At 46.0% G+C, this 21,978-nt stretch overlaps 2 protein-coding genes across 3 annotated transcripts in view; one reads left to right on the top strand and one right to left on the bottom strand.

The window, feature by feature from the left end:
* NECAB3 (N-terminal EF-hand calcium binding protein 3) overlaps nt 1-21,978 on the bottom strand; it is a 114,090-nt gene that overhangs the window by 29,406 nt on the left and 62,706 nt on the right. The gene's annotated exons all lie outside the window — the stretch shown is intronic.
* ACTL10 (actin like 10) lies at nt 2,456-3,574 on the top strand. The gene has a single exon (XM_043495813.1). It carries the CDS (start codon nt 2,456-2,458, stop codon nt 3,572-3,574), a length of 1,119 nt encoding a protein of 372 aa, XP_043351748.1.

Genomic DNA, 21,978 nt, shown 5'->3' with positions numbered 1-21,978 from the left:
TAATGTCTGTCCTAGGCCAGCTCCAAGAGGATCCAGGGGTCAGAGGGGAGGGGAGATGAACATCATCAGGTGAGGGCGTCGTACCACACATGACTCCATCCCAGCAGTGAGGGTATCAGAATCTGGGTTTGTGTGGGGTTGCAATCAAGGAGCAGTTCCAACACATCTCCCCCAGAGAAATTATGCTCTTTTAGGGACGGGGGCCCTAAATGCAACATAAGGCCCATTCAGAGCCCTAGAACACACCCAATGGTCACCCTCACCCTGAGCTGCAGGGTTTTATAGCTGGGGAATCTGAACTCCAGGAAGATCCTAGGGCCAGTCAACATGGCTGAGCACATTTGGGTTGGAATTTAACAACTCATGAACATTTCTTTGCCAAGTGTCAAGCTGCCCAGGGGAGCGCTCAGCAATGCCACACTGAGGCCACTGCTGCTATCAACCCATTCAACTTGGGGCAGTGAAGGGTGGGGAAAGAGAACAGGAGAAACAAGTGAGAAGGGGATGGCATGGAGGAGACTGCAGAACATTGGGTTTAACTATATGATCATGTTAGATAAGGTAACCCCAAACGGTGCACCCGGTGGGCTGCCCAGGACCCTGGATCCCTGACACCAAGGCAGTCGGTCTGCATGGCTGTCCCAGAGTCATGGACCCTGGGAGCCTACGGCTTCCAGGCTTTGGACCCCCTGCCACCTGCCTGGTGGGCTGCTGAGGAGCTGGGTGGGTGAGCTGACAGGACAGTAGGCAAGTTTCTAACGGATCCTGCCAGGTTTCCGGAGGAATTTCATCAAAATCAAACTGCTTCCTCAAAATGTTTTGATCTTACCAATCTGCAAAATCTGACAAAAAACATGTCGTTGCAATTTTTCCAAGCAGCTCTACTCCCTTCATCGCCAGAATGCCCTTTGCTGTGCCCATATCCTGGGTAGTCCTGCACTATTTAACGTGGCCCAATGTGGGGGGACAGACATTTTTAGAAGAGTTGCCCAACAACAGCAAGTGACCTCGGCACAGTGTGTGCCATGGACAGCCCTAGGACAGGGAGGTTGTTATACTTTCATTTCTCAGAGGGTTGCACCATAAGGTGGAGAAGATCATTCCATTCCAAACCCCAATTTTCAGCTGCTCACAATTTTCCTTAGACATTTCCTTTGGGAGCAAAATTTCACACCATAGCCCAAAGCTGGGGGCTTTGTTTTTTAATTTGAATAAAATCCATTCGGTCCTTTCTGAGGTTCGTGTAAGGGGGGTAGGGGTGGGAAGGCTCTGTGACCATTTGATAGGCTAAGACAAGTGATAAAGGCCTGAACACTGCTTTCTCTAACGATCCACAGTCTCCACTGAGGAACGCGTGAGTTTGCCAGGTTTGCACAGTTTTGATTTGGAAAGAACAGTTGAAAATGTCACACCGAGCATACACAGGATGTCATTTTTAGCACCTATTAAAGATCGCCCTTACCAATATGCATGCAGGTATCAGTTGATGAGGGGGGAAATGCAGTTTTCAGGGAGAATCAGCACAAGGTCTAAGCACTATTTAAGTCTTTAGGGTGAAGTGATACATAGCATAGCACAGACCCTGTTCATAGCACAGACCCTCTGAGTTGTGATGTATTCTTAGGCAAATACATTGGCAATAACTTTCAGAGGCTGTAGAACCTGATTTTCTAGCCCTGGACAAGCATCAGTGCATCTCTGGCCTCGTGCTCACTCTGTGCACTTATGGCTGCATGCATGGTGCACATTCTGCTTGGTACCTGCACAAGTCTAGATGGTTATCAAGCCACATTGACACACACACTAGGAGCTGCCACGTACATGCGGCCCTGCTAAGACAGAAATGCCCTACGACCTGTCTGGGGTAGGAAAACCAGGCCCATGCCGTAGATAGTGCCCTAGAGTCAAGATTTAAAGTTAATGTGGTTGGGCATCCAAATCCCCTAGGCAGTTTTGAAAAATTTCAGCCTAGGAGCACCAAAGCAGCAGTCTGGATTGCCATTCTTCCGGATCATTCCTTTGGGCTCTTGGAGCACTGTCCTGTTGTGACGGGAGCCTGTTTCGATGCAACGTGTTGCTGAGCAGAAGTAACAGCATGATTGTGTTTACGTGACAAGGCATGATGAGATGGCCAAAAGTGTCCAACCAGACCAATTCCAGAAGGGGGCAACTCCACAGCACATCCAAGTCACTGCTGCTGAGGAACCCCCAGCTTGTGGGCATGTCCTGACTCTTGATCGTTGCATTTCTCAGCTGTAATCCCGCATTAACAATGGGTTTGTATTTAACTGGTAACGTGACTAGACACTGCATTATAGATCATCCGTTTGCTCTGTTACAGGATAAGGCAAGCTTTCCAATTCCCTTTTTCCCTCTAATCCCTGACTGTGCGTCTTCCCCATCCTGACGTCAGAGGTGGATAAAGCTCAGACAGTTTGGTGGTGCAGATAACGCTATGGGAAAGGTTGCGGTTGTCATCGACAATGGTAGTTGCTTCACTCGGGCCGGCTTTGCTGGAGAGGACAAGCCAAAGTCTGTGCTGAAGACCACGTCCATGCCTCCCACCTGCCCAGCTGTGATGCGGGAGATCCCATGCCATCTCACCGCTACTGGCTGTGGGACAGGGGGTGCCAGGGCATCCAAAACCCACCCGCTCAGGCATGGTATCATCACTGACTGGGAAGCCATGGAAAATCTGTGGAGCCACCTTTTCTTCTGCGGGCTGAGACTGTCCCCTGAGGAGCGCCCGCTGCTCATGACCGACTCTCCCTCCTGCCCCACAACCAATCGGGAGAAGGTGGCCGAGGTGTTCTTTGAGGCCTTCGCTGTTCCAGCCTTGCATGTGGCTAACACAGGCCTCCTCTCCCTCTGCTCCTGTGGCAGGGTCACTGGCCTGGCTGTGGAGGCTGGGGCTGGGGTGTCCCATGTCACTTCCATCTGCGCTGGGCAGATCTGGAGGGAAGCCACCTATCGCCTGGACGTGGCTGGGTTTTTTCTTTCCAAGCACATGCATACCCTGCTGCTGAAGAGCTCCAATGACCCACAGCTGCTATATGCCTTGCAGAAGACGACGGTGACCCAGCTGAAGAAGCAGTGCTGCTACGTGTCCATGGACTACGAAGGAGACCTCCAAGACAAAGCTCACCAGTTCCCAGTGTGTTTTAAGACCCCTGATGGGCACTGGATAACTCTGGATAAGGAGCGGTTCTGCTGCCCAGAGCCACTCTTCCAGCCAAAACTGATAGACCAAAATTCTCCAGGCATTCACCTTTTAGCTTTCCAAAGTCTCCAGAAGGTGCCTGATGAGTGCAAGGGAGACATTATTGGTAACACTGTGTTATCAGGGGGCTCATCAATGTTTCCTGGCTTCCCTGAGAGGATGTGCTCAGAGCTGGATGCCTTGTTATATGGCAAAGGCTACCGGATTAAAATTCTGGCTGTCCCAAAGAGGAGTATGGCAGTCTGGGCTGGAGGCTCCATGGCAGCCTCGCTTAAGTCTTTCCGGCATATGTGGATGAGAAAGGGCGAGTACCAGGAGTGCGGGGCAGCATATGTGCACAAGAAGTTTAATTAGTTTCTAATAAATAACCACTGTTTTGGCTATCTGTCTGCCCAAAATGGTATAATTCTGCCTATACAATTAAAGCCAAGGCAGGAATGCAAAGGCCTCTGTAACAAAGAAAGCAATGCATCTGGTATCCCAGTTTCCTGTCATCTCTCCAGGGGCAGAGTTAAGGTTGTCATGATCTGAGTGCATATTAGTGCATTGTTTGAGAAATACCACCTTACTCCTGGATTTCCTGAGTTTCTATTTCTGGGGCAATCTACACTCAAACTAGAACCAAAGTAATTAAACTGCTTTTAATTCACACCTATGATTATTTCAATGGAAGCCTGTGTGTGGCCACTCTTAATCTGAAACACGCATCGCCACATATAGGCTTACACCAAAATAACTGACGCTGGCATGAATGAAAAGTGATTTAATTATTTTGGTTCCAGTTTGTGTATAGACAACACTAAGACTCTGAGACTGTGCCTTGCAGGGATACAAAGCACCCAACACTGATGTGTTGCTACAACTTTAACTTCACCTTAAAGTTTTGTTGGAGAATTTCCTTATTTTTTTTAAAGTCCCTGAATTTCACTAGAAAGGATCTTTGTCCTGCAGATTGTAGAAGGAATCCCCAATCGAGCTGCCCATATGAATATCAGGAAGAGAAACACCCCATTTATCGACTGGACCTGCTCCAGCAGAACTCAGGAGAGCCACATGGAGCAGGGTTGGGAGGAGAGTAGTGATGCGGGTGACAGCATATATAGAAAGCATTCTTTCCCCATGTTGTATTAACAAGATTCCTAATACAAAAGTTAATAATTCTGGTTTTGACATTAAATCAGATAAACTATGGTGGTGGACATCGGGTCTCAGCTCAGGGAGGCTAGTTAGCTAAGTTTCTCTCTCTCTCTTTCTCTCTCATTTTGTTATAAAGTGACAAAAATTAAGAGACCTTTTCCGTTCTGAATACTGCTATTTTTAGGATGCTATAACTCAGGAACTCCTTGTACATTTCACTTCAAATCAAGCAGAAAAATTCTACCTTGGACCCAGACCCAACCTGTCAGTTTTGAGGCTCAGGCAATTTTTGGTCTTGTATTTTAGGGACTTGGTGCATAATTGGCCTAATTCTGGAAACTCAAGACCCAGTTCTCTGCAAGCATTGCTCCTCTGAAGTTAATGGAGTTATGCCAGCATTCTCGGCTGCCCCTCAGTTTGCCACTTTAGCTCTAGAGAGGCTGCTGCCTAGCAATACTCTGAGAAAGGGAAATATTATCACTGAATCCATAAGCAGAGTTTTCTTTGCTGATACTTCTTGCTGGGGGGACAGTGCAATGGGGTTGTGTATCTCAGAAGTGGTTTAAGGATGGCCTCAAACTTATTAAACTTATTAAACTTATTAAAACTTATTAAAATTCAAATCTGCAGAATGAAATTTATTCCCAGTGCAAGTATCCCCTCTACAGACTTTAAGGCCACTTCAGCTCTTCATATCCAGGGACCAAGTCTCAGAGTCATACTCAGGGGCAAGTCTTGAAATCATTGAATACTCACTGCAAAACTACATCTTGGTGACCTCACAGTAGCTGTTTGGTGGCTTTTACAACTGGCCTATTAGTCAGAGGCATATCTCCCAAGAGGTGGGAGGCCCCAGAATTACCCTGACCACCCTCCCAAGGAAGAGTGGCTGTTACCGTGAGGAAGCCCCAGCATGAGAAATTATATCTCGAGAAAGACAATCAGAAAACCAGTGCAAGGGTAGGAGGAAAAGATCTGGAGAAGGAGGCAGTGTGACTCAAACACTGTTTTAGAAGAAGAAATTTGTAAATATCCACTGAGGACATACCCAAGTTACCGGGGTGTCATCATTAGGTTATTCACTCTTATTACTTTTCATTGTTTGCCAGTTTGCAAGATGCTTTAGGGATAAAAAACCAGACATGTCCCTGTGCCAAGGAGCTTACAACCATTAGCAAGCGGGATCAGTGGGCTAACCAAACACAAAAAGGAAGAGAGAAAAACACACGTAACAGTCACTTACCATAGACACAACTCATGCCCTGCAAACACAACATGCATACATTACATCAGAGGTGGGCAAACTACAGCCCATGGGCCACACCCAGCCCGCAGGACCATCCTGCCCGGCGCCTGACCTCCTGGCCGGGGAGGCTAGCCCCCGGACCCTCCACCCTCCCCCGCAGCCACGCCATGGGCAGCACTCTGGGCGGCGGGGCTGCGCACTCCTGCAGGGCAGCACAGTGGCAAGGCTGGCTCTGGCCAGGCAGTGTGGCTGCCGGACATGCCACTCTAAGTGGCATGGTAAGGGGGCTGGGCGGGGGGGGGGTTGGATAAGGGGCAGGGAGTCCTGGGGGGCAGTCAGGGGGCAATTGGATGGGGTGGAGGTTCGAGGGGGGGGCGGTCAGGGGACAGGGAGCGGTTGGATAGGTGTGGGAGTCCCGGGGGGCCTGTCAGGGGGTAGAGGTGTGGATAGGGGTCGGGGCAGTCAGGGAACTGGGGGGTTGGGGTCCTGGGAGGGGTGTTTAGGGTCGGGGGGTCTTGGGAGGGGGCGGTCAGGTGACAAGGAGCGGGGCGGGGATTGGATGGGTCGGGGGTTCTGAGGGGGGGCAGTCAGGGGGCGGGAAGTGGGAGGGGCGGATGGGGGCAGGGGCCAGTCTGTTTGGGGAGACACAGCCTTCTCTATCTGGCCTTCCATACAGTTTTGCAACCCCAATGTGGCCCTTGGGCCAAAAAGTTTGCCCACCCCTGTACTACATACTCTACTGCCACAGCAGGGGAAAACAGAACACAACATTTGGATTTATCTACTAAGGTCCTTGGGGACTTTCCATTGGCCTCTGAGGGATACATTGACCCTGGCTATTCGCCTGCTTCGCCCTCACACCAGTAAGGGAGAAGTAATGGGAAAATTTGTTACTTTCCAGACCAGCTCTGTGCATCCCAGCTCAAACAACCACGTCCTATCCCCCACTGGACTGTGCCACCCCCCAGTGACGGCCATACACCAGGGATGGGAAATCCTCAGGTGGCAGACAATCCAGGCTTGCCACCAGCACCAGCCTCAGTCCTCTGGAGTGAAAAGAAAGGAGACAAGGAGAAGGCAAAGCAGAGGTGTCACAACATAAGGAAGACCATGGGCTCAGTCTTGCTTCTGGTGATCATGGTTTTTGAACTGGATGAGGGGTGTTGCCTGGACCCCCTAATGGAGGGGGTCCCTTTCTGGTACAGGCTGCACTCCCTGCTCCTTGGTGAGGAGCTCTCTGGCTACAGTCTGTGGTAGAAGTGTTGTCACCACTGATGGGGCTCAGGAGGAAGGAAAATGAGCATTTCAAATGACTGATTGTGGCTAAAACAGAATCTATTATTTACTGACTTACTCTTAGGAGGTAGAGTTGACTCTCTTTCTGTAGAAGAGATGTCCAGTGCCCAAGCATTCTATTGGCGTCTACACAATAAACTCAGATAATATGGAGCGGTCTTTCCCTTTGCAATTCTTTCATGAACAGTAATAGGATCCGGGAGGCAAAACACGAGCCAAGATCAGAAGGGCAATATTTCAAATGGTGTCACACACTTCTCATGCCCCTTCCCACGCCTCCAAACATTTGCAATGGAACACAGTGAACGAGTAAACAGATATGCGACGACTTGTCAAAGTTATGTAACACTAAATGCCTGTTTGTGTGTGCGACGGGTTTGTAGGGGTGTTCCCACTGTCCCTGGACATGATTATCTGGGCTATCTGTTGACCCCATTATCCCGAGACCACCATCTCCCAGCACTCTACAGAAGGACTTAAACTCCAAACCACACATTGCGGGCCTGATTTTGAAACAATTTAGGAATGCAGTTTTATACACAAAAAACACAGACCCAGTTGTGTGCCTAATTTGCATGCAAAATGACTGCAATTCCACAAGCAATTCAAGTAAGGGCATCCTCCTGTGGCTAATCAGAAGCATTTGCATGTGTGATTAGCCACGTTCTGCATCTGATCTCCTGTAAGTCAATATTCTGGGCTGGCACACACCAGAACACATTCACCTCTCTGCTCCTCACTGTGATGCCAAGAAGAGCAGACAGAGCTGCGCTTTCAGGGAGCAGTTCAAATAACATTTTCACAATGCATTGAAGGTTTTCTTCAGACCAAGTTATTTATCTGTGCAATCTTTTTTCTACAATATCCCTTTAGAGGAGCTGAACGATTCTCCCCCACGGCTGCCTTCGACAGCCTGCTCCTTGACAGGGACCTCTGCACCATCATCAATGTAATTCTTTCATTAACCTTTGAATCCCTCCCCATAGAGTTACTCTCTCACTGGCCCCATCTGTTGTCCTTCTCCTCCCTTCGTGGTTCACCCCTCTCCCCACAGCTCCTCCATTTCCTTTGTTGCCTCGATGGTTCCTCTGTCCATTCCCTATCACCCCCCCTTCACCAATCCCCGGATGCAGGAAGTGGTCTCCCCTCAGTCTCCACACTCCAGGTAGCAGTTTTCTATCCCAGCAGACTGTCCCACACAACCTCTATCAGCTGCAAGGCCAGTTCTGTAACACTCATATTGGGAAGCACTTACTTTGATGGGGCTGCTTATGACAGGCTAGGACTACACTTAAAATGTATACCGGCATAGCAACGTCAGACATGGGTGTGTATAAACCACACCCCAACAGACACAGCTATGCCGACAAACCCTGCAGTGTAGACACAGCTGTGTTGACGGAGCAGTGTTTCTGTCAGCATAGACAATGTCTTTCTGGGAGCTGGTGTTCCTACACCCTCCAAAAAGCTCCTTCTGTTAGTATGCACTGTGTGTACACGGAGCACATGGTCTTCCTTATGTTATGTATGCTTAAGCCCCTTCGCTTTCAGTTTAAACTGATTTTTACCAACAAAGTCCTGGGTTTTACAAAAAGTATTATTCATTTTTTTCTGATTTTCATCCTACTTTAGTATCATTCAAATTAGGGCTGTCAAGTGATTAAAAAATTAATTGTGATTAATTGTGCGATTAATTGCACTGTTAAACAATAACAGAATCCTATTTATTTAAATATTTTTGGATGTTAACTACATTTTCAAATATATTGATTTCAATTACAACACAGAATACAAAGTATACAGTGTTCACTTTATAATTTTTTTATCACAAATATTTGCATTGTAAAAAAAGAAATAGTATTTTTCAATTCACCTAGTACAAGTACTGTAGTGCTATCTCTTTCTCATGGAAGTTGAACTTACAAATGTATAATTACAGTATGTACAAAAAATAACTGCATTCAAAAATAAAACAATGTAAAACTTTAGAACCTACAAGTCCATTCAGTCCTATTTCTTGTTCAGCCAATCACTCAGACAAACAAGCTTGTTTACATTTGCAGGAGATAATGCTGCCTGCTTCTTGTTAACAATGCCACCTGAAAGTGAGAACAGGCATTTGCATGGCACTGTTGTAGCCGGCGTTGCAAGACATTTACGTGCCAGATGTGCCAAAGATTCATATGTCCCTTTGTGCTTCAACCACCATTCCAGAGGACATGCGTCCATGCTGATGATGAGTTCTGCTGGATAATGATCCAAAGCAGTGCAGAATGATGCATGTTGATTTTCTTCATCTGAGTCAGATGCCACTAGCAGAAGGTTAATTTTTTTTTTTTGGTGGTTCAGGTTCTGAAGTTTCTGCATTGGAGTGTTGCTTTTTTAAGACTTCTGAAAGCATGCTGCACACCTCGTCCCTCTCAGATTTTGGAAGGCATTTCAGATTCTTAAGCCTTGGGTCAAGTGCTGTATCTATCTTTAGAAATCTCACATTGGTACCTTCTTTGCGTTTTGTCAAATCTTCTGTGAAAGTGTTCTTAAAACAAACAACATGTGCTGGGTCATCATCTGAAACTGCTATAACATGAAATATATGGCAGAATGCGGGTAAAACAGAGCAAGAGACATACAATTCTCCCCCAAGGAGTTCAGTCACAAATTTAAAAAACACATTTTTTTTAATGAGCATCATCAGCATGGAAGCATGGCCTCTGGAATGGCGACGAAAGCATGAAGGAGCATATGAATGTTTAACATATCTGGCATGTAAATACCTTGCAATGCCAGCAAAAGTGCCATGCAAACATCTGTTCTCACTTTCTGGTAACATTGTAAATAAGAAGCAGGCAGCATTATCTCCCGTAAATGTAATCAAACTTGTTTGTCTTAGTGACTGGCTGAACAAGAAGTAGGACTTAGTGGACTTGTAGGCTCTAAAGTTTTACATTGTTTTGTTTTTGAGTGAAGTTATGTAACAAAAAAAATCTATATTTGTAAGTTGCACTTTCATGATAAAGAGATTGCACTACAGTACTTGTCTGAGGTGAATTGAAAATACTATTTCTTTTGTTTATAATTTTTACAGTGAAAATATTTATAATAAAAAATAATAATATAAAGAGAGTAGTGTATACTTTATATTTTGTGTTGTAATTGAAATCAATATATTTGAAAATGTAAAAAAACATCCAAAAATATTTAATATATTTCAATTGGTATTCTGTTCCTTAACAGTGTCATTAATCGCAATTACATTTTTTGAGTTAATTGCTTGAGTTAACTGCAATTAATCGACAGCCCTAATTCAAAAATATAAAAAATAACTTGTTTTATTAGGAAAATACAATATTTTGCATGATCTATATCTATTATGATAATACATTAATCTGTGTGTATATGCAAAGCTCCCCGGTGAAGTAAGGCTATGTATTAATCTAGAAGATACATACAATAAACAAACAGGCACACACGCAAGCTCTGAAGTGCATGCGCATCTCACTCCCACCACATACACATTTCAAGTGGTTAGCAGATAACGGGTTAAAGATCTGACATACTAAAATGAGAAGAAAACAAAGATCTGTATCAGATCCATTTCAGAGCACAAGGAAGTATTCAAAGGTTTTAAAACAACAAAAACAGGAGAAAAGGATGAAGTTGAGTGTATGAGCCGCAAATAGTGTAGCCCAATTATTAAATGTAAATATTTTCAGGCTAATAGTTCTAAGTTTACAGCACTAAACTGTTTATTCAAATGAAAAATTTTATTTTGAGATTAGAGATATATTGTTCTCTTAAATTCAGAAGCAGCACTGTGTTTTGAGTTTTGTTTTAGTTCTGCAGCAAACCACACTGATGAACCGAACTCAAAACATTAATCTACTGAATACTTTTCTCCACTATCCTTCCGTCCATGAAAATAAACCCTGGTATTTACCCAGAAAAATTATTAATAGTTTTTTGCACTGATTTTCATCTGTTTTTGTTGTTCTGGTAATAAACACCGAAAAATTCTCAGGAAAAATTAAATAACAAAACCTGAAAACAAAGGGCCCTACCTATGCTGTAGCACTTAAGTGTAGACACATACAACAGTGAGGGGAGGAGTTCTCTCGTCGCTGTGGGTAATCAAGCTCCACGAAAGATGGTAGCTAGATCAACGGAAGAATTCTTCTGTCGACTTAGTGGTGTCTATCCCAGGGCTTAGGTCTGGGTCGGTTTAATTACATGGCACAGAGTGTGAAATTTTTCACAATCCTGAACAATGTAGTTCAGCTGACCTACATTTGTAGTGTAGACCAGCCCTCCATAGATATAGCCTAAGTGTTACTCAAGCGGAGTAAGGGTAACAGACCTGAGTCCATATACTATTGCTGTAGCACTGGACAGGGAGAAGAAGACCTCGTCCCACGGGCAGCTGAGTGCATGCATACGAGAGAGAGGAACATAAGTGAACTCAATAACTTTCGCCTTTTCCCTAGTATCCTAGCTGCAGTGAGTCATTGAGCTCCTTTCTGAGTCACTTCTAATTTCCAGGCCCTTCAGACTTTCCAGGCTCAAATCAAACTACAGCCAGAAGATCTGCGGTGTTCAAACACTGCTCAACCAGAACATGGAGGGGAGAGGAACATCACGAAATGGCTAACACCCTCAAATCGCAGGCTTCCCGCTCGGTGTGAACTCTGGGTCACTCAAACGGGAGGAGAAATGAATCACCAAAAATATCAGAAGCCTATCAGACTTTTCTCCTTGCTGGGTGTTGTGAATTTGCTCTCCAGAGTGTGTGTCCCCAAAACAGATTCCCACAATATTGTCAAGGTTGAATGTTTCCCATTCCTATTGCATCTCACTCTGATCCCTAGAGAAGTTGAGGGCTCCATAATTGTATAGGGCCTGAAAGAAAGTACTTGAATTTAACCCTGTCAATGCTGGCATTTCCAAGAGTCTGTGCAGGAGGAAGAGGGCGAGTGTTGTATATAATGAGGATCCAGGCTCACTCAAGCCTAACGCTTGAGGGCTTGTTCAGTCCTGCTCATTGGCGCCGTAGATTTGGGAGAACCCACACCTAGGCTTTTATACACATTCACATGTTTGTGAACAGTTCACATATCAGACAAGCCTGCGCAGGAATGTCGCAACAGACCAATGATCTCTCGAGTCCAGGAGCCAGGATTAGGAGGCAGTGCGGACCAATGGATAGAGTTCTAACCTCAGCCCTGCCACTGACTTGTTGCAAGACCTTGGCTAAGTTACTACCCCTTTCCTGTACCTCAGTTTCCCCAAATTAAAATGAGTGAATGTCCACAATGTGAATAAAGGTTGCAAAATCAATGATGAAAAGGAGTACTTGTGGCACCTTAGAGACTAACAAATTTATTTGAGCATAAGCTTTCGTGAGCTACAGCTCACTTCATCGGATGCATTCGGTGGAAAATACAGTGGGGAGATTTATATACACACACAGAGAACATGAAACAATGGGTTTTATCATACACCCTGTAAGGAGAGTGATCACTTAAGATGAGCCATCACCAGCGGGGTGGGGGGAGGAGGAAAACCTTTCATGGTGACAAGCAAGGTGGGCCATTTCCAGCAGTTAACAAGAATGTCTGAGGAACAGTGGGGGGTGGGGTGGGGGGGAGAAATACCATGGGGAAATAGGTTTCAGAGTAGCAGCCGTGTTAGTCTGTATTCGCAAAAAGAAAAGGAGTACCCGTGGCACCTTAGAGACTAACAAATTTATTAGAGCATAAGCTTTCGTGAGCTACAGCTCACTTCATCGGATGCATTTGCATCAAATGCATCCGATGAAGTGAGCTGTAGCTCACGAAAGCTTATGCTCTAATAAATTTGTTAGTCTCTAAGGTGCCACGGGTACTCCTTTTCTTCATGGGGAAATAGTTTTACTTTGTGTAATGACTCATCCACTCCCAGTCTCTATTCAAGCCTAAGTTAATCGTATCCAGTTTGCAAATTAATTCCAATTCAGCAGTCTCTCACTGGAGTCTGTTTTTGAAGTTTTTTTTTTGAAGGATAGCCACTGTCAGGTCTGTAATCGAGTGACCGGAGAGATTGAAGTGTTCTCTGACTGGTTTTTGAATGCTATAATTCTTGACGTCTGATTTGTGTCCATTTATTCTTTTACGTAGAAACTGTCCAGTTTGAGCAATGTACATGGCAGAGGGGCATTGCTGGCACATGATGGCATATATCACATTGGTAGAGGCGCAAGTGAACGAGCCTATGATAGTGTGGCTGATGTGATTAGTCCCTATGATAGTGTTCCCTGAATAGATATGTGGACAGAGTTGGAAACGGGCTTTGTTGCAAGGATAGGTTCCTGGGTTAGTGGTTCTGTTGTGTGGTGTGTGGTTGCTGGTGAGTATTTGCTTCAGATTGGGGGGCTGTCTGTAAGCAAGGTCTGGCCTGTCTCCCAAGATCTGTGAGAGTGATGGGTCATCCTTCAGGATAGGTTGTAGATCCTTGATGATGCATTGGAGAGGTTTTAGTTGGGGGCTAAAGGTGATGGCTAGTGGCGTTCTGTTATTTTCTTTCTTGGGCCTTTTCATACCAAAAGGACTGAAGGTAACAAATCCATTACAATCTACATACCACACAGACTATGGTGACAGCTTGTGCCACAGGCTCTCAAAGAAACTGCGGAACCACCTGATCAACATCCTCTACAGCAAACAGGGAAAGATTAAGAATGAGCTCTCAAAACTTGATACTCTCATAAAGAACCAACCTTCCACACAAACTTCCTCGTGGCTGGACTTTACAAAAACTAGACAAGCCATCTACAAAACACACTTTGCTTCTCTACAAAAGAAAAAGGACACTAAACTCTCGAAACTACTACATGCCACAAGGGGCCACAACAGTGGTTCCTGTAACCCACCCAGCAATATTGTTAATCTATCCAACTATACTCTTAGCCCAGCAGAAGAATCTGTCCTATCTCGGGGCCTCTCCTTTTGCACCTCCACCCCCACGAACATGGTACAGTTCTGTGGTTACCTAGAATCCTATTTTTGACGTTTCCGACTCAAGGAATATTTCCAACACACCTCTGACCAACACATTAACCTATAGAGACCTTCCTACCAACACTACAAAAAGAAGGATTCTGGGTGGACTCCTGCTGAAGGTCAAAAGAGCAAACTGGACTTCTACATAGAGTGCTTCCGCCGACGTGCACGGGCTGAAATTGTGGAAAAGCAGCATCACTTGCCCCATAACCTCAGCCGTGCAGAACACAATGCTATCCACAGCCTCAGAAACAACTCTGACATCATAATCAAAAAGGCTGACAAAGGAGGTGCTTTCTCATCATGACTAGGTCGGATTATGAACAAGAGGCTACTAGGCAGCTCTCCAACACCACTTTCTACAAGCCATTATCCTCTGATCCCACTGAGGGTTACCAAAAGAAACTACAGCATTTGCTCAAGAAACTCCATGAAAAAGCACAAGAACAAATCCGCACAGACACACCCCTGGAACCCCAACCTGGGGTATTCTATCTGCTACCCAAGATCCATAAACCTGGAAATCCTGGACGCCCCATCATCTCAGGCATTGGCACCCTGACAGCAGGATTGTCTGGCTATGTAGACTCCCTCCTCAGGCCCTATGTTTCCAGCACTCTTAGCTATCTTCGAGACACCACTGACTTCCTGAGGAAACTACAAGCCATCGGTGATCTTCCTAAAAACACCATCCTAGCCACTATGGATGTAGAAGCCTCTACACCAACATTCCACACAAAGATGGACTACAAGCTGTCAGGAACAGTATCCCCGATAATGTCACGGCTAACCTGGTGGCTGAGCTTTGTGACTTTGTCCTCACCCATAACTATTTCACATTTGGGGACAATGTATATGTTCAAATCAGCGGCACTGCGATGGGTACCCGCATGGCCCCACAGTAAGCCAACATTTTTATGGCTGACTTAGAACAACGCTTCCTCAGCTCTCGTCCCCGAATGCCCCTACTCTACTTACGCTACATGGATGACATCTTCATCATCTGGACCCATGGAAAAGAAGCTCTTGAGGAATTCCACCATGATTTCAACAATTTCCATCCCACCATCAACCTCAGCCTGGACCAGTCCACACAAGAGATCCACTTCCTGGACACTACGGTGCTAATACGCGATGGTCACATAAACACCATCCTATATCGGAAACCTACTGACCACTATTCCTACCTACGTGCCTCTAGCTTTCATCCAGATCACACCACATGATCCATTGTCTACAGCCAAGCTCTATGATATAACCGCATTTGCTCCAACCCCTCAGACAGAGACAAACACCTACAAGATCTCTATCATGCATTCCTACAACTACAATACCCACCAGCTGAAGTGAAGAAACAGATTGACAGAGCCAGAAGAGTACCCAGAAGTCACCTACTACAGGACAGGCCCAACAAAGAAAATAACAGAACGCCACTAGCCATCACCTTCAGCCCCCAACTAAAACCTCTCCAATGCATCATCAAGGATCTACAACCTATCCTGAAGGACGACCCATCACTCTCACAGATCTTGGGAGACAGGCCAGTCCTTGCCTACAGACAGCCCCCCAACCTGAAGCAAATACTCATCAGCAACCACACACCACACAACAGAACCACTAACCCAGGATCCTATCTTTGCAACAAAGCCCGTTGCCAACTCTGTCCACATATCTATTCAGGGGACATCATCATAGGGTCTAATCACATCAGCCACACTATCAGAGGCTCGTTCACCTGCGCCTCTACCAATGTGATATATGCCATCATGTGCCAGCAATGCCCCTCTGCCATGTACATTGCTCAAACTGGACAGTCTCTACATAAAAGAATAAATGGACACAAATCAGACGTCAAGAATTATAGCATTCAAAAACCAGTTGGAGAACACTTCAATCTCTCCGGTCACTCGATTACAGACCTGACAGTGGCTATCCTTCAAAAAAAAAACTTCAAAAACAGACTCCAGTGAGAGACTGCTGAATTGGAATTAATTTGCAAACTGAATACGATTAACTTAGGCTTGAATAGAGACTGGGAGTGGATGAGTCATTACACAAAGTAAAACTATTTCCCCATGGTATTTCTCCCCCCCACCCCACCCCCCACTGTTCCTCAGACATTCTTGTTAACTGCTGGAAATGGCCCACTTTGCTTGTCACCATGAAAGGTTTTCTTCCTCCCCCCGCCCCCGCTGGTGACGGCTCATCTTAAGTGATCACTCTCCTTACAGGGTGTATGATAAAACCCATTGTTTCATGTTCTCTATGTGTGTATATCATTCTTTAATAAGGCTAAAGAGGATCTTGGGGATAATGGTAGCATGACAAATGGGAAGGAGGATATAGAGGTAGATATTACCATATCAGAGGTAGAAGCGAAACTGAAACAGCTTAATGGGACTAAATCGGGGGGCCCAGATAATCTTCATCCAAGAATATTAAAGGAATTGGCACCTGAAATTGCAAGCCCATTAGCAAGAATTTTTAATGAATCTGTAAACTCAGGAATAGTACCGAATGATTGGAGAATTGCTAATATAGTTCCTATTTTTCAGAAAGGAAAAAAAAGTGATCCGGGTAACTACAGGCCAGTTAGTTTGACATCTGTAGTATGCAAGGTCCTGGAAAAAATTTTGAAGGAGAAATTAGTTAAGGACATTGAAGTCAATGGTAAATGGGACAAAATACAACATGGTTTTACAAAAGGTAGATCGTGCCAAACCAATCTAATCTCCTTTTTTGAAAAAGTAACAGATTTTTTAGATAAAGGAAATGCAGTGGATCTAATTTACCTAGATTTCAGTAAGGCATTTGATACCGTGCCACATGGGGAATTATTAGTTAAATTGGAGAAGATGGGGATCAATATGAACATCAGAAGGTGGATAAGGAATTGGTTAAAGGGGAGACTGCAACGGGTCCTACTGAAAGGCGAACTGTCAGGTTGGAGGGAGGTTACCAGTGGAGTTCCTCAGGGATCGGTTTTGGGACCAATCTTATTTAATCTTTTTGTTACTGACCTTGGCACAAAAAGTGGGAGTGTGCTAATAAAGTTTGCAGATGATACAAAGCTGGGAGGTATTGCCAATTCGGAGAAGGATCGGGATATTATACAGGAGGATCTGGATGATCTTGTAAACTGGAGTAATAGTAATAGGATGAAATTTAATAGTGAGAAGTGTAAGGTTATGCATTTAGGGATTAATAACAAGAATTTTAGTTATAAGTTGGGGACGCATCAATTAGAAGTAACGGAAGAGGAGAAGGACCTTGGAGTATTGGTTGATCATAGGATGACTATGAGCTGCCAATGTGATATGGTTGTGAAAAAAGCTAATGCGGTTTTGGGATGCATCAGGAGAGGCATTTCCAGTAGGGATAAGGAGGTTTTAGTACCGTTATACAAGGCACTGGTGAGACCTCACCTAGAATACTGTGTGCAGTTCTGGTCTCCCATGTTTAAAAAGGATGAATTCAAACTGGAGCAGGTACAGAGAAGGGCTACTAGGATGATCCGAGGAATGGAAAACTTGTCTTATGAAAGGAGACTTAAGGAGCTTGGCTTGTTTAGCCTAACTAAAAGAAGGTTGAGGGGAGATATGATTGCTCTCTATAAATATATCAGAGGGATAAATATAGGAGAGGGAGAGGAATTATTTCAGCTCAGCACCAATGTGGACACAAGAACAAATGGGTATAAACTGGCCACCAGGAAGTTTAGACTTGAAATCAGACGAAGGTTTTTAACCATCAGAGGAGTGAAGTTTTGGAATAACCTTCCAAGGGAAGCAGTGGGGGCAAAAGATCTATCTGGTTTTAAGATTCTACTCGATAAGTTTATGGAGGAGGTGGTATGATGGGATAATGGGATTTTGGTAAGTAATTGATCTTTAAATATTCAGGGTAAATAGGCCAAATCCCCTGAGATGGGATATTAGATGGATGGGATCTGATTTACTATAGAAAACTCTTTCCTGGGTATCTGGCTGGTGAATCTTGCCCATGTGCTCAGGGTTTGGCTGATTGCCATGTTTGGGGTCGGGAGGGAGTTTTCCTCCAGGGCAGATTGGAGAGTCCCTGGAGGTTTTTTTGCCTTCCTCTGTAGCATGGGGCATGGTTGATTGGAGGGAGGTTTCTCTGCTCCTTGAAGTTTTGAACCATAATTTGAGGACTTCAATAGCTCAGACATGGGTGAGGTTTTTCATAGGAGTGGTGGGTGACATTCTGTGGCCTGCGCTGTGCAGGAGGTCGGACTAGATGATCAGAGTGGTCCCTTCTGACCTTAGTATCTATGAATCTATATAAATCTCCCCACTGTATTTTCCACCGAATGCATCCGATGAAGTGAGCTGTAGCTCATGAAAGCTTATGCTCAAATAAATTTGTTAGTCTCTAAGGCGTCAGAAGTACTCCTTTTCTTTTTGCGAATACAGACTAACATGGCTGCTACTCTGAAAATCAATGATGTTTCATTTTGCCATATCTGGATTCCACTGGTCTAACAGCCACCTTCCAGCTGGCACAGAATTCTTCTTTCCAAAGGGTCTGGCTCTTCCATCCCCTCCTCTGCTCTGGCAGATGAGATGCTGCGGTTACCTCACAGCAGGGAGGTTTAGGGATGATTATCTAGTCCCCTGCCGTTGCTTCAGCTGCTCCTGACTGGGAATGAACAGATGGCCTTCCTGAGCCCCGTAGTTACCAGTGCTCCCTGGAAGTGCCTGCCATCACTTGCTGAGGTGAAAAGGAAGAGATCTTTGGCCAGATAAACTCTTAGTGAAACTCCATATACAGGGTGAACAGCACAAGGCTCACCCACCATTTTAGAGCACCTTGAGCCCCAACGTGGCTCTCACTTGTACTGGGGGCTGAAATGGCCTCCAACGTCCCCTAGAACTAGGGGATGGCAAGGATGGCATAAAGCCAGCTGTGCCCCCCTCACTGGGGTCCTGAGCTTAGCTCCTCTAATTGTTCCCAAGAGCTTTGGAGAGGAAGGAGGGCCCATTTGTTAGGGTGTTGGCTTAGAACTGAGAAGACCCAGATTCTATTTCCTGCTTTGCCAAGGATATCCTGTCTGACCTTGGGCAAGTCACTCAGTCTCGCTGTACAGAAGGGGAACTGAGGCACAGTGGAATTAACAGCACTGCCCTGGCCCTGTGGGAATGTCTACACTGCACCTGGGAGTGAGGCTCCCAGCCTGGGTCCACAGACTTGTGTAGGTGTGGCTCATCCTAGCGTGCTAAAAAGAGCCATGTAGACGCTGGAGCTCAGGCTCTTAGTCATCTCCCTCAGGCTCAAGAGCCCAAGCCATGTCTACACAGCCATTTGTAACGTGCCTTGTGTACCCGGGCTGGGAGGCTCACTCCCAGAGGCAGTGCAGGTGCGCCCCCAGGGGTGTTGTGGGGATAAATACATGACAGCCTGTGAAGTGCTATGAGATCTACTGATGAGAAATGCTATAGAAGAAGTAGGGATTATTAACTAACATGCAGCTAATTGTACTATTACAAGGGTGGATTCTGAAAAGCTTTACATGCCCCACCTTAGCATCTTTGCTTCAAGACCCAGCCCCCACCTTACAATAGCGCCAGGATACAACAGCACTCACTGCAACGCTGCCCACACCAATTTGGCCTGGCTGCTCCTTTGTCATGAGCGCCATCCAGTTGAGAATCCCGTACCACTGAATTACCCTTATGACAGGAAGAGCCCCTACTTTGGGGTACCATACGACTGTCACAAAGCCTAGCTCTGCAGCAATAATCAGTAACATTCATTTCTAGAGTAGATAGCAGATGCAACTCCTGTTGCACAGCCTGAACACAGTGTCTCACGGAAGAGAAGAGGGGTTTATGATTTAATTGCGTCATTGGGAACGCTCGCCCAAATCCGCTGAGTAACCTGGATTACATGGAGTGGGAAACGTTTCTGTCAGGAGACAAAAACCCCAGAGGACACGGCCATTAATTGAGCCAGTGTCCCCATGGCTTCAAATGTGCAGAAGTGTCAGCCAGAGCCAGCTCTCCTCTCCAACCTGAGAGGGAGGGGACAGCAGCTGTTAATATAGCTTCTCACCTCAGCCACTGGGAGAGCACTTGGCAGAGGCAACGTTATTGCAGGTGTACTATCTTCTGTGTTTTAAATGAATCTCCTCATTTACCTGCCAGGCCATGAATAAGCACCTTCTAGAGAAGCAACTAAATGGGCCCTGGCCTTGGTTGCCTGGACAGGTCTCCGCTGTAGGTCAGCTCACCACAAAGCCATTCAGGTGGTAACGGGAGCTCAGTGTGGGCTAGCCAGGAACTTCCTACATGGCTGGAGGTGGGCCAGAAGCAGGAAGGCTGGAGTCCAGTTCAGACTGAGCTCCCGCAGCATGTGAGGTGTTATTTAGAGTACCGGGTCAGGGATTCACGACTGCACACCCAGGTGCACACCCAGCCACCAGGCAGCTGAGCATCAGGCAGAGTGTCTCAACCCAGGCTGCTAAACCAAGAGCAAGACAGCACAGCGACAGATACAAACCACTTATCCTCATGCAAAGAGGTTGCTCTACATGGAGGCTGAGGTTGCATGGGCCACTTGAGCCATCGGGATGTCCACATCCCATTCAAATGAATCCAACCCCCAAGGTCTCTGGGATGGTTTTATGAGCAGGGGGTAGGGTGGGTGGGTGATGCGGGGGGGAGGGAATGGCAGCAAGGGGGAAGGAACAGCTTTCTAACCTCTGATGAAACCATAGCTACGCAGTGTTCCCCACCAACTCCCCCACCTCTCCTCCTTGGCTGGTGTGGCGAGAGCTCCCCCTGCTGTTTCAATCTCCTTTTGCCCCGGTTGTAAGGAAATCCAAATAAAGAGACTATTACAAAGGGATCAGGGCGTTGGTTTTGGGGGGGACCTGAATGTGGGCTGGGGATTCCTGGATAGACTCCAGCTGTGCACAGTCTCATTCTCTCTAGCTAAAGCTTTGGGCACTGAAATCACTGCCAACATCGTTCTTTTGTATTTGCGTGATTCGCACAAACTCAGACACTCTCTTCTGTTTACTGCAAAAGCCGTCTGGAACTAATTACCCATGGACCCTCCCTAGGATCCGCTGAGGAGGAAAGGTACAGAATGCTAATTTGTTGGCTTCCAATGTAGACTTTCCAAGGGGCCCATTATTCATCCGCTACAGTGATTCGCTACAAGCAAGCATAGGAGAAACAGGTGTTCATAAATTATTTGAAAACAGGGCAACGGAAAGCAGTAAATAAAACAAAAGATGTCTAAGTTTTAATCTGGTGGTCTCAAAGCACTTTACGAAGAGGACCAGAATTTTTATCCCCAATTTACAAATGGGGAAACTGAGGCACAGAGGCGCAAAGGGACTTGCCCTGAAAGCCAGTGGCAGGAAGAGGAATAGCTGAGCTTTCCAGAGTCCCAGTCCAGAGGCTCTAGATAATAAGACTTCACTTTCTTAGCCTGCTTTTCAGCTGGCGAACAGGTCCGATTGCCAGTTCTGCGCTGCCATGGCCGGTAGACAGGAGTGGAGCTGGAAAACAAGATTTATATTTTGGGGGAAATGTCAAGGTTTCAACATTTGCTTCTATTCCAATGCAGAAAAAACCTGAGACCTTCCAGATTTCTCATGAAAAACCAGGGAGTGCCCAACCCCGAGCAGCCAGAAGCTCAGTGGCCAGGGCATTCATCTGGCATATGCGAGACCCAGATTTAAGTCCCCACCTTACCTGATTTGGAGCAGGGACCTGAGTCTTGGTCCCCACATCCCAGGTGAGTGCCCTGACCACCAGCTCTGCTGCTGGAGCTGTTCCACTTGGGATAAATAATTAAGAGATGGACTCCACAGCCCAGTGATTAGGACACGCACCGTGTGGCAGAGCCTGGTTCAAGTCACTGCTCCAGAGCAGGGATATGATCCTGAGTCTGCCACAACCCAGTGGAGTGCACCAGCCACTGGGCTATTCTGGGGCATGACTCCCCCTCTCCTGTCCCCCTGCCTGTCAGAGCTGGTGAATCAGCATTGTCCTACACACAACAGTCCATGGTGGAGT

Source organism: Dermochelys coriacea, chromosome 13 (genome assembly GCF_009764565.3).
Source record: "Dermochelys coriacea isolate rDerCor1 chromosome 13, rDerCor1.pri.v4, whole genome shotgun sequence".
Taxonomy (NCBI): Eukaryota; Metazoa; Chordata; order Testudines; family Dermochelyidae; genus Dermochelys; species Dermochelys coriacea.
Note: the sequence above shows the minus strand (reverse complement) of the source record. Positions and strands in the feature narration are given on the sequence as shown.

What these genes read in the sequence shown, in the direction of transcription:
- ACTL10 (XM_043495813.1), top strand. Translation starts at nt 2,456, where the DNA reads ATGGGAAAGGTTGCGGTTGTCATCGACAATGGTAGTTGCTTCACTCGG.